General features: G+C 43.7%; 1 protein-coding gene across 4 annotated transcripts in view; it reads right to left on the minus strand.

The window, feature by feature from the left end:
- Nucleotides 1–12238, minus strand: part of CABIN1 (calcineurin binding protein 1) — a 244437-nt gene that overhangs the window by 36451 nt on the left and 195748 nt on the right. For all 4 annotated transcript variants that reach the window (XM_050924449.1, XM_050924450.1, XM_050924448.1 and 1 more), the window contains exons 35-36: nucleotides 7785–7958; nucleotides 2490–2716 (exon numbers count right to left, since the gene is read on the minus strand). In XM_050924449.1, coding sequence (XP_050780406.1) covers nucleotides 2490–2716; nucleotides 7785–7958 — 401 coding nt within the window. The remainder of the gene's footprint in view (nucleotides 1–2489; nucleotides 2717–7784; nucleotides 7959–12238) is intronic.

A 12238-nucleotide genomic window follows, 5' to 3' on the forward strand; every position in this document is an offset into this window, starting at 1 on the left:
TCACCGACTGGACCACAAGGGAGCAGGGTGTCGGGTGAACGTGTAAGTATTCATAGCCCTTAGAGGGGGCCATGTACTTTCTTTCCACTCCCCGAGCGGTTGGAGGGATGGAGGCCGGTGACTGCCAGATAGTGGTGGCGTTGGCCTGAATAGTCTTGATGAAGGGCAGGGCCACTCTGGTGGGCGCATCGGCGGAGAGGATGCTCACCACCGGGTCCTCGATTTCAGAGACCTCCTCTGCTTGAATGTCCAGGTTTTGCGCCACGTGCCTGAGGAGGTCCCGATGTGCCCTAAGATCTAGAGGGGGAGGGCTGGAGGATGAGGTACCTGCCACTGCCTCATCAGGGGAAGACGACGAGGAGACCCCTGGCAGCAGAGCGTCCACGGGGGGTTCTGTCTGGGGCTGCACCTCCATCTCTGGAGGGAGCTCTGGGTCCTGGTGGCTTGACCTGTCCTCGGCTTCCGGGGAGGGAGGGGGTCGAGACACCGTTGCCTCTGGTGGCCTGCGTTCCGCCGCAGGGCGGGGAGTGATATGTTGTGGACCCTGGGCTTGGCGGTACGCCCAGGGGGTCCAAAACCCCCACTGCTGAGGCCCTCGTTCTTGAGGCGGAGGGTCCTGAAACAGGGCCGCGTGTCTGTCCTGCCCCAGGGTATAGGCGCTCTCCGCCTGAGAGGACACGGATGGTTCCCTTGAAGGCCATGGAGGCGCCGAGCCAGTTTGATAGACCTCTCTATACGCCGACGATCTCAGTGCCGAGGATTGGTACCGTGAGTCGTACCGGTGCCGGGATCGGGACCGGGAACGGTGTGGTAGTCGGTGCCAGGATCCGGATCGGGATCTGCCTCGAGTTCGGTGCCGAGAGCGGGACCGCGATCTGCGTTCAGCGCGGTGCTGGGATGGCACTGGGGACCGGGACCTGCCACCGACGTGGTGCCGGGAGGTCGACTGGGACCGAGACCTACCGCTGGCTCGGTGCCAGGAGGTTGACCGAGGAGCTGAACGCCGAGGTGAACGGCTCCTAGAGTCTCGGTGCCGGTGGTAAGAGGAGCCAGACCGGGACCGTGCAGATGCTGACCGGCGCCGCGAGTGCGACTGGTACCGCCGAGGAGAACGGGGCCGGGACTGCGAGCGGCGCCAAGAGCGCGAGCGTTCACGTCTCCGGGGCGATCGGTGCCTGGACTCCGGAGACGGTGCTCTCAGCATTGGCTTGCCTCTGGAGGTTACCCGCCCCGGGGGTACCGTGTTTGAGGCTGCGATGGCTCAGTGAGCGCTATCAAGTCCCGTGCTGAGGCGAAGGTCTCCGGCGTAGATGGGCCTAACAGCTCGACCCCCGATCTCAAGGGGGAGCTAGGAGGGGTCGGACTCGACGGACCTTCCGGGCCCAGAGTCGACAGCAGCTCTGCAGGCGGTGCCGCGGCCAAGGTAGGTGCTGGGCGTTCCACTCGAGCCTGCCTAGATGGTGTTGCAGACGTCGAGGGTCTTGGATCGGTTCCCGGTGCTGGGGATGGACGGTGCCGGGGAGTCTTGCCGGTGCCAGCGCAGTCCGGTGCCGGAGTAGAGGTGGCCGGTTGTGCTGCTGGTAACGGAGTCAGTGCCGCTCCCATTAGGAGAGCGCGGAGTCTTTGATCCCTCTCCTTCTTTGTGCGAGGCTTAAAGGCCTTGCAGATATGACACTTCTCAGTGATGTGCGATTCCCCCAGGCACTTGAGGCACGCGTCGTGGGGATCGCTAGTCGGCATCGGCTTCTTGCATGCCGAGCACTGCTTGAAGCCTGGCGAACCAGGCATGAGCCCGGTGCCGGGCGCTGGGAAGGGCAACGGCCCAGCCCGCGAATAAGTTCTACAACTATATACGATAAACAACTAACTACTATACTACCTTAAACTGTTTTTGAAACTATTTACAACTACAACTACTAACAGTGTACAAAGGAGAGCTAGGGACATGGAGGACAGCAAGCCGCACTCCACAGTTCCAGCAACCGACACGGCGATAAGAAGGAACTGAGGAGCGGGCGGGCCGGCAGGGGTATATATCAAGTGCCATAGTGGTGCCACTCTAGGGGGCGACCTGCCGGCCCACTGGAGTTGCTAGGGTAAAAAGTTTCCGGCAAACGTGCACGCACGGCGCACACACCTAACTGGAATGGATATGAGCAATCACTCGAAGAAGAACAGCTGGATATCCCACTCAGACTGTATTTGTACTTCGTCCTTTTTCATGACTACTGCTAGGACTGCAGTAGCTATGAAATCCTGCAACCACTGGGACCATGATAGCTATGAGCTCACCTACAGCCTACACTTCACTAGTTCATAAAGTAACTCCACTTGGGAGAAGCTAGGCCTCAGACCACACCCTGTACCATCTCCTGTGATGAGCTGGGAAAAGGAGCAATTGTTCCAATGACATGAAAAATTTCATTTTAAAGGGAGAATTAAGGCAAAACTCAAACATGTCCTAAAAGTTATTCTTTTTCTTGAATTACCTTTAATTTTTGCTTTGTCTCTTCTGAAATGCTGCCCTTTGGAGAAAGTAAGGTTGGTGTTGGTGGGGTGACAGTGATCTCAGGTGGGAATTTGGTGATAGATGAAGGGATAAAAAGCTTTGGCATGGTGGGCAGAATGCGGGCTTTTACTCGGGTGCTATCTGCCTTGTTCTGCTGGCTTCCCAAGGACTGTGAATTGGAACTGACTTCTGGCTTGGAACCGGAGGCTGAGGAGAAAAGAATCAGGAAAAGAATTTTAGTGGTTTTCCATGATTACATATGTCAAAGGATAGAAAACAATACCGTAGTTAAAAAAAAATCATCTGAGCCAGCCATATATTTCACGGCAAAGATTTTTGTATGAAGACTCAGAAATGGAAAAAGAAATGGAAGAGCAGAAGGAGATGCCAAGTGGCAGAAAATGATTCAGGATTCTGCAGTTCATGCTCTAAATAATAGCAAAAAGGCAGTGACATTTCTTAAGAGACACAATATCTCAAACTTTCCTTGAAAAGCACAATACGTGGCAAATGTAATATTGCCCCACTCACATCCATTCAAGATGCACTGCAAAGTTAGTTTTCCTAGACCATCACTTTGACCATGTCACTCCTCTCTTTGAAGCCCTCTACAGGCTCCTTCTTCTCTACTGCATCTAACTTAAGCTGCCTGTCAAGACCACTCTCATGGTCTACCCCATCCAACCTATCATCTCTCATCCACTGCTGAGGTGTTGACTCCCACCTCAGATCAGCCAGTGGTCCCGGCATCCATTGTCTGCTTGTTCAAACAAGCACCTTATTCCATTTTTCCCCTTCCACTTTGAAGGAGATTCCTGTAAACATCTGCACAGCTACATTATCTTCCTGTCTCATTGTTTCTTTGTACTCTCCAAGTCTGTCTTGTTTGTATCCAGCTGTTGTCTTGTCTTACACTTAGACTGTAAGCTCTTTGGAGTACAGACTATCTTTTTGGTGTGTGCTTGCATGGCACCTAGGCACTATGGGGCCCTGGTCTATCATTAGCGCTCCTAGGAGCTACAGTAATACAAATTTAAAATAATATTTCTGTAATAATGATCAGTACAAGACATTGTCTCTTAGTCGACCTACTTAGTCCATAGAGAGGAGAGAGACCGCAACAGAGATTTCTCAGCCATACTGCTACTGCTTCTGTATGGAACTATGACAAAAAACACTCATAGACTCATAGACTTTGGAGTCAGAAGGGACCAATATGATCATCTAGTCTGACCTCCTGCACAAAGCAGGCCACAGAACCCTACCCATCCACTTCTATAACAAACCCCTAACCTATGTCCGAGTTATCGAAGTCTTCAAATTGTGGTTTGAAGACCTCAAGCTGCAGAGAATCCACCAGCAAGTGACCCATGCCCCAGGCTGCAGAGGAAGGCGAAAAACCTCCAGGGCTTTTGCCAATCTGCCCTGGAGGAAAATTCCTTCCCGACCCCAAATATGGCCATCAGCTAAACCCTGAGCATGTGGGCAAGACTCAGCAGCCAGCACTCAGGAAAGACTTCTCTGCAATAACTCAGATCCCATCCCATCCAACATCCCATCACAGACCACTGGGCATACTTATTTGCTGATAATCAAAGATCAATTGCCAAAATTAAGCTATCTCATCATACCATCCCTTCCATAAACTTATCAAGCTTAGTCTTAAAGCCAGATATGCCCCCACTACTCACCTTGCAAGGCTGTTCCAGAACTTCACTCCCCTAATGGTTAGAAACCTTCGTCTAATTTCAAGTCTAAACTTCCTAGTGTCCAGTTTATACCCATTTGTTCTTGTGTCTACATTGGTACTAAGTTTAAATAATTCCTCTCCCTCCCTAATATTAATCCCTCTGATATATTTATAAAGAGCAAGCATATCCCCCCTCAGCCTTCTTTTAGCTAGGCTAAACAAGCCAAGCTCTTTCAGTCTCCTTTCATAAGGCAGGTTTTCTATTCCTTGGATCATCTTAGTAGCCCGTCTCTGAACCTGTTCCAGTTTGAATTCATCCTTCTCAAACATAGGAGACCAGAACTGCACACAGTATTCCAGATGAGGTCTCACCAGTGCCGTATATAATGGTACTAACACCTCCTTATCTTTGCTGGAAATACCTCACCTGATGCATCCTAAAACTGCATTAGCTTTTTTAATAGCCATATCACACTGGTGGCTCATAGTCATCTTGTGATCAACCAATACTCCAAGGTCCTTCTCCTCCTCTGTTGCTTCCAACTGATGTGTCCCCGGTGTATATCTAAAATTCTTATTATTAATCCCTAAGTGCATGACCTTCCACTTTTCACTATTAAATTTCATCCTATTACTATTACTCCAGTTTACAAGCTCATCCAGATCTTCCTGTAGGATATCCCGGTCCTTCTCTGTGTTAGCAATACCCCCCAGCTTTGTGTCATCCGCAAACTTTATTAGCACATTCTCGCTTTTTGTGCCAAGGTCAGTAATAAAAAGGTTAAATAAGATTAGTCCCAAAACTGATCCTTGAGGAACTCCACTAGTAACCTCCTTTCAGCCTGACAGTTCACCCTTCAGTACGACCCATTGGAGTCTCCCCTCTAACCAGTTCCTTATCCACGTTTCAATTTTCATATTGATCCCCATCTTTTCCAATTTAACTATTAGTTCCCCATGTGGAACTGTGTCAAATGCCTTACTGAAATCAAGGTAAATTAGATCTACTGCATTTCCTTTGTCTAAATAATCTGTCACCTTCTCAAAGAAGATCAGGTTGGTTTGGCACAATCTACCTTTAGTAAAACCATGTTGTAAGTTGTCCCAATTACCATTGATCTCAATGTCCTTAATTACTTTCTCCTTCAAAATTTTTTCCAAGACCTTACATACTACAGATGTCAAACTAACAGGCCTATAGTTACTCGGATCACTTTTTTTCCCTTTCTTAAAGATAGGAACTATGTTAGCAATTCTCCAGTCATAAGGTACAACCCGAGTTTACCGATTCATTAAAAATTCTTGCTAACGGGCTTGCAATTTCATGCGCCAGTTCCTTTAATATTCTTGGATGAAGATTATCTGGGCCCACCGATTTTGTCCCATTAAGCTGTTCAAGTTTGGCTTCTACCTCAGATGTGGTAATATCCACCTCCATATCCTCATTCCCGTTTGTCATCCTTCCATTATCCCTAAGCTCCTCATTAGCCTTATTAAAGACTGAGGCAAAGTACCTATTTAGATATTGGGCTATGCCGAGGTTATCCTTAACCTCCATTCTATCCTCAGTGTTTAGCGGTCCCACTTCTTTCTTTGTTTTCTTCTTATTTATATGGCTATAGAACCTTTTAGTATTGGTTTTAATTCCCTTTGCAAGGTCCAACTCTACATGGCTTTTAGCCTTTCTCACTTTATCCCTACATGTTTTGACCTCACTAAGGTAGCTTTCCTTGCTAATCCCACCCTTCTTCCACTCCTTGTAGGCTTTCTGCTTTTTCTTAATCACCTCTCTGAGATGCTTGCTCATCCAGCTTGGTCTACAACTCCTGCCTATGGTTTTTTTCCCCTTTCTTGGGATGCAGGCTTCTGATAGTTTCTGCAGCTGCGACTTAAAGTAATTCCAGGCCTCCTCCGCATTTAGATCCACAAGTTCTTCAATCCAATCCACCTCCCCAACTAATTTCCTTAATTCTTTAAAGTTAGCCCTTGAGAAGTTGAAAACCCTAGTCCCAGATCTATTTTTGTTTATCCTTCCATCTAGTTTGCACTGAATTAGCTCATGATCACTCGAACCAAGATTGTCCCCTACAACCATTTCTTCGATGAGGTCCTCACTACTCACCAAAACCAAATCTAAAATGGCATCCCCTCTTGTTGATTCTTCAACTACTTGGTGAAGAAAACCATCTGCTAACGGGAAGCTTTAAAGAAAAAGCCACTGGAATGGCTCCCAAGGAACTAAAAACAACCAACCAATAAAATCAAATTATGCAAGCCTGATCCATGATGTGAGCCTCTGTAAGAGGTACAATAACAAGAAGTACTACAACTTCTAGCTCTTCAAATTAAACACTTTCAGTTCTAGAAACCTGTAAGAGGCTGGGCAGTTTTATTGGGATTAGGCAGGACTATTTAATCAGAGCCAAATTGAACTCCCAATTATGAAGGCCTGCCAGGAAAGCAGACACATCACCACCTATAAAATGATGTAAAAGTGAATTTGGTGTGTCGTTAATACTACAGAGGAACATCAGATCTGCCACTCTCAATCAGACCTGAGGTCCCTCTGCTATGTTTCCTGCACCTTCCTCTGAAGCATCTGGCACTGTCCACATTTGGAGACAAGATATTTCATAGTATCTTGTCTCCGAGTGTGGACAGTGCCAGATGCTTCAGAGGAAGGTGCAAGAAACATAGCAGAAGGCAAATGCAAGATAACCTGCTTCCCATGTAGGTATCATCTTATTATTTATATTTGTATTACTATAACACCTAGGAGCCCTAATCATGGACCAGGACCCCAAAGTGCTTGATGCTGTACAAACACAGAATAAGAAGTCAGTCCCTACCCCAATTCCTAACAGTCAGAGAGACAGGCTTATGCCCTGAAGCATGAGGCTTTATTTTTTCAAAAAAGCATTAACTGTTATAACTATGAATATTCTTGTTATCCACATAAATGTCCAATCTCTCTCTGAATCTTGCTGAAAATCTTTTTCCATGAGGCATGCACTCCAGCAGTTTAATTAGAAGAGAAGAGTCATAGAAAAAATAAAGGTAATAAATGTGAATTTCCGATTTTGCTTTCAAACTGTATCCAATTTATCTGGGACATTGGAGGAATCCTCTGTTAGCAAAGTGCCTAACTGAAGCAGTGACAAAAGGATTGGACATGTTAACAGCTCCTTTGGATTTGGTATACTGTAGATCTTAGGTGACCTCAGTAAGCTTTTTATTTTTTAAACTGACTACTACTTTAAAAGCAGCATAGACTACAGAGTAAGGGCCAGGTACAATGGTGCTTTTTGTTTGGCTATGCTGTCACTGGTATTCAGCATGCAAGTCATATGCCAAAGAAAATGACCAATGAAGAATTATAAGGCACTTCTCCAGGAAGCTGGGCCATTGCCATGAATGTCTGTAAAATTTGGAAGACCGAAGGCATGGAGAGAAGGCTGGAGAAAGCATATTCCATGGTGGGTACAAGATTGTTACAGATGGATTTATTGCTCATTAAAACAAACGTTCAGAAATGAAACCAAAAGAAAGACCATTCAGCTTCTATGGAGCATGAAACACTCTTACCCTGGGTACAGCCATGTCCTGAGCTTGTGCTGGTCACGGATTCCACTTGCCAGCACGCAGCCTCAGGCGATGGAGCAACAGTAGCCATTTTCATCTGCTGGCAAAGTCGGGACTCTTGCTGCTGAAATCCAAGCCCTTCCAAAGGTCCTTCCAGCTCCTCCTCCTCTTCATTAACTAAAGATAATTCACAGATAAGAAATCTCTTCAATTCTAATTATTTTGTGTGTATTTTACAACTGGTGGGCATTTCGTTACTCTGCCACTATTCAACCACAGCATGACTGAAATTAGATACTGGCAATTTAAAGTGGCAACATTACAATTCTGACACTTGGTACCGTCAATTAAAGCACAGATTTTCATGAAGCCTTTAAAAACATAGCATTTTTAAAGGTTGGATGGAAAAGTGTGTGATAAATAATTCTCACATATGCAAAGGCACATCCGTGTGCCAAATGAATTCCCTAAATGTGTATATGTGATCATCAACTTTTGAGAGCTGGGCATTGGAATTCCTGTCATAAGCACTGTTACATTGACAATGCAGAGGTAGAATAGTTGGCTGGAGTGCCATGCCAGCACTGATCCAAGAGATCTGTGTCTGATTATTGGTGACAAAAGATATATACTATATTAAAAATCTCCTTAAAGCAAGCTATAAGGTTATTTATTATGAGTGCCAAGACACAGTGGAAGCAGCAGCTTGGCTTATCCTATTTGGAGACAAAGAATTATCTACTGTAGTTTTACTAATGCGTTTTTTTTTTCATCAACACATTGTGAAATTCCCAGATTCTGGCATTCAAAAGTATATATATGTACAGCTCAAATCCTTATAGTGTGTGTACTAGTTTGCACACTCTCTTTCTCTCTACTCCAGCCCCACACATATCCATACTAATTTATATTAGAAAAATATTTTACTGAATGCAATTTTCATAGATTCTAAGGCCAGGACTGCATGTTTTACATGAGTAGTATAATTTTCACTGACTACCATAAGATCCTAATCCTAGTCTTTTCTGGAAAGGACAGGCTGAAATAACTGTTAGCTTTCTTAGATTCACTAACTGATAACAATGCTTACTACCCAAGGAATATATATTTCAACTTGCCACCATTTCTGGAGAAAACAGTATTTTTGCAGTGAGAAAACACTTTTTCCATCTCCATCCAATGTAGCTAAGATCTCACAATCTGTCATACTGATGTTCTGCTGCTTGATTCTTGCCTGTAAAAGGTCCAGAGAAGGGCACCTAAAATGATGAGGGGTTTGGAACAGGTCCCATACACGCAGAGATTAAAGAGGGTAGGACTTTTCAGCTTGGAAAAGAGGAGACTAAGGGGGGATATGATAGAGATATAAAATCATGAGTGATGTGGAGAAAGTAGATAAGGAAAAGTTATTTACTTCTTCCCATAATACAAGAACTACCGGTCACCAAATGTAATTAATAGGTAGCAGGTTTAAAACAAATAAAAGGAAGTTCTTCTTCACACAGCGCACAGTCAACTTGTGGAACTCCTTGCCTGAGGAGGTTGTGAAGGCTAGGACTATAATAGCGTTTAAAAGAGAACTAGATAAATTCATGGAGGTTTAGTCCATTAATGGCTATTAGCCAGCATGGGTAAGGAATGGTGTCCCTAGACTCTGTTTGTCAAAGGGCGGAGATGGACAGCAGGAGAGAGATCACTTGATCATTACCTGTTAGGTTCACTCCCTCTGGGGCACCTGGCATTGGCCACTGTCGGTAGACAGGATACTGGACTAGATGGACCTTTGGTCTGACCCAGTATGGCCGTTCTTATGTTCCTTTGCAGCAGGAATTTGAAAGGAAGGTTTTATGGTTGAAGAACCTGCCAACTCTATTAAAAGGAAAACCTAGCTAACCTGGGATTCCTTATCTACGTAGAATTATTTAATGAGTTACATTTCCTAAATTTCTTGAACACAGTTTGTGAGAATAAGTTTACCAAGCCAGGTGGTGGTGAAAATATTGCACTTGCAAGTGTTAATTGGTTAAAAAAAAAAAACCGAAACGTCACCAAAACTGAGGCCTGCTACCTTGGATTCGCTTTACACCGGGTGTAAGTGTGGTTTAACAATAAGCAAGAGTACCAGAGGCTGTGTACAAAAAGAACAGCAGCCCTGAAGTGGACTAAAGACAGGATGAATGCCCTATATGCTGCTGGCCTTTGAGAATATGTTGTGGGCTAGACGCTCTAGACTTCCGGACTCAAATTACTCCAGAAAAATTCTTCTGACTCTGACGTAGAGAGGAAGGAACATCACAGCCTCCCCAAAAGAGGAGCAGGAGAACAGTGACAATTTTGGGGGATTATCCTGTACAACAGCCATGCTATCAAATTCCACCTTGCGGCTGCAACATCTCAGATGACAGATTCTAAGAATTTGGGATAAGCATAAAGTGGTCTTTATTCACCTAGGTTTGCCATCTACTGTTACTTTCATTAGATAAAATATTAAATATGAGTATGCTGTAAATCCTGTAACCTAAGAAGAAATCACGTCACTGACTGCTAAGCCATATCAGGGGCTTAATAATTCAGCAACTAATTAAAGTTTACCACTCATTCACATTAAAAGCTGTGATTTCTGTTATTGCTTAATGACTGAATACTTATCCTTTAATGCTGATTATTTGCTTTATTTGATTATAAGGTATTTCATTGTTTGGATTGATTTGCTATATTTTGATTCTACCTAGATTGTGTCACGTGACCTGATTGATTGGGTCTTCTGAGCAATCAAATTTTAGCCTAACGGTGCTAGCTTGAAATATACATAGTCTATCTATGTACTTGTTCCATATTCAATAATTTACTTTATTAATTTCTTTTGAATTTGTCTTGTATATGTAGTTTTACAGAGTAAGATTAGATTTCACTTGAATAAAATTAGATTTAATTTGCCAGCTCCCTTTCACTCTTAAGAGAATACAAATGAAAGGACATGAATCTGATAACTCTAAATAAGAATTTGTATTGAGATCTTTCCGGAAACAGTGATTGTTAATGTAATATTTTAATGAATTCTCCAGACTACCAGAACGAGGAGCCAATGTCAAGTTAATCAAATCAATAACTCTACTCTCAGAGGTGTTAAATGCCCAGGGACCGAATTATGCCCCTATATTGGCTGAGACTCTTTATTCTATTGTGACTATGATGTTTTGTGCCACGGTTACTTGAGAACAACATCTTTTTTTCCTAAGTTTAAAAACTGAATTTACAAACAAAATACCAAAAAATTTCACTTAACCTGTGGTCTCACTGCACATAGATGTGTACACACACACATACAAATATCCCTGTCATAATTTGTACCAATGACACTTCAATATAATGGGAAGTTATTCACTACATTTCTTCTCCTTCAACAGACAGAAAAAGCGAGAGACTGAAGGATTAAGCAAAAAAAGACACACACAATTCAATTTTCTTCTATCCATCTAAAATAGATTCTGAAGAAAATATCCTGATACTTGCCTTTGTGGAAGACACTGTTACAGCCCCGACAAACATAATGTCCTAGTTCTGCTTATAAAAACTTTCCCCAGGGAGGCAAGGACTCCACTAAGTCATGAGCTACAACATTCTGCATCAGCACAAGAGCACAAGGAAATCAATACAGCACAGTCTAGAGGTGTTTAGAAGCTCATTTTTAGTCCTGTTCAACTAGATCTTTCTATATCACACAGTACTGGTACAAGCCTGGTAGATTTTCAGACGTTAGTTCTACAAACCCAGCTTCAAAATAAAATCAGTTTTTGAAGACGTTAAGAAGATGCAATAGCCACCAGTCCCTGGGCAGAAGATGGGACAGACATAGTACTTCAGAGATTTATTTGGCACTCAAACACTACAGTGCAACTTGCAAACTGTAAACACAAAGGGAAAATACGGATCTGCAACATAGAAAATTTATGTTAATATTTAAATAGAAAAGTTCATGTCTGTCTGAGCTAAATGAAGCTGAATACGATAACATTTTAGTGTACCCCTTCCCAACAGCTCTCTATTATACATAATATAATATACACAATAGAAAGAGGCACATCATACCTTTCAACATTTCCCTGCTTTAGTGAGGAAGAAACAAGCTGAAAACAATTCAGTGCAACAACCTACTCCAGCTTTCCTCTCCAACCTCTTTCCACTTGTTGCCAGGGAAACCAGTGTTTGCAGATGCCTATAGCAGGCATCTGGGTTCATGACTTCATTATAGTTAATATTCTCTTTCACTGCCTCTCTTTATACAGAGAACACATTATATACATATATACACAACTGTAGATATATATATTATACACTTCCGGTGAGCATCATATATACAAATACGACACATTATTTTGCTACTCTAATATGTATACAATGAAAAAAATGGCAAATATTCTCCCCTGCAATTTACACATGAACAGAAAGTTTACAAG

Source organism: Gopherus flavomarginatus, chromosome 15 (genome assembly GCF_025201925.1).
Source record: "Gopherus flavomarginatus isolate rGopFla2 chromosome 15, rGopFla2.mat.asm, whole genome shotgun sequence".
Lineage (NCBI taxonomy): Eukaryota > Metazoa > Chordata > Testudines > Testudinidae > Gopherus > Gopherus flavomarginatus.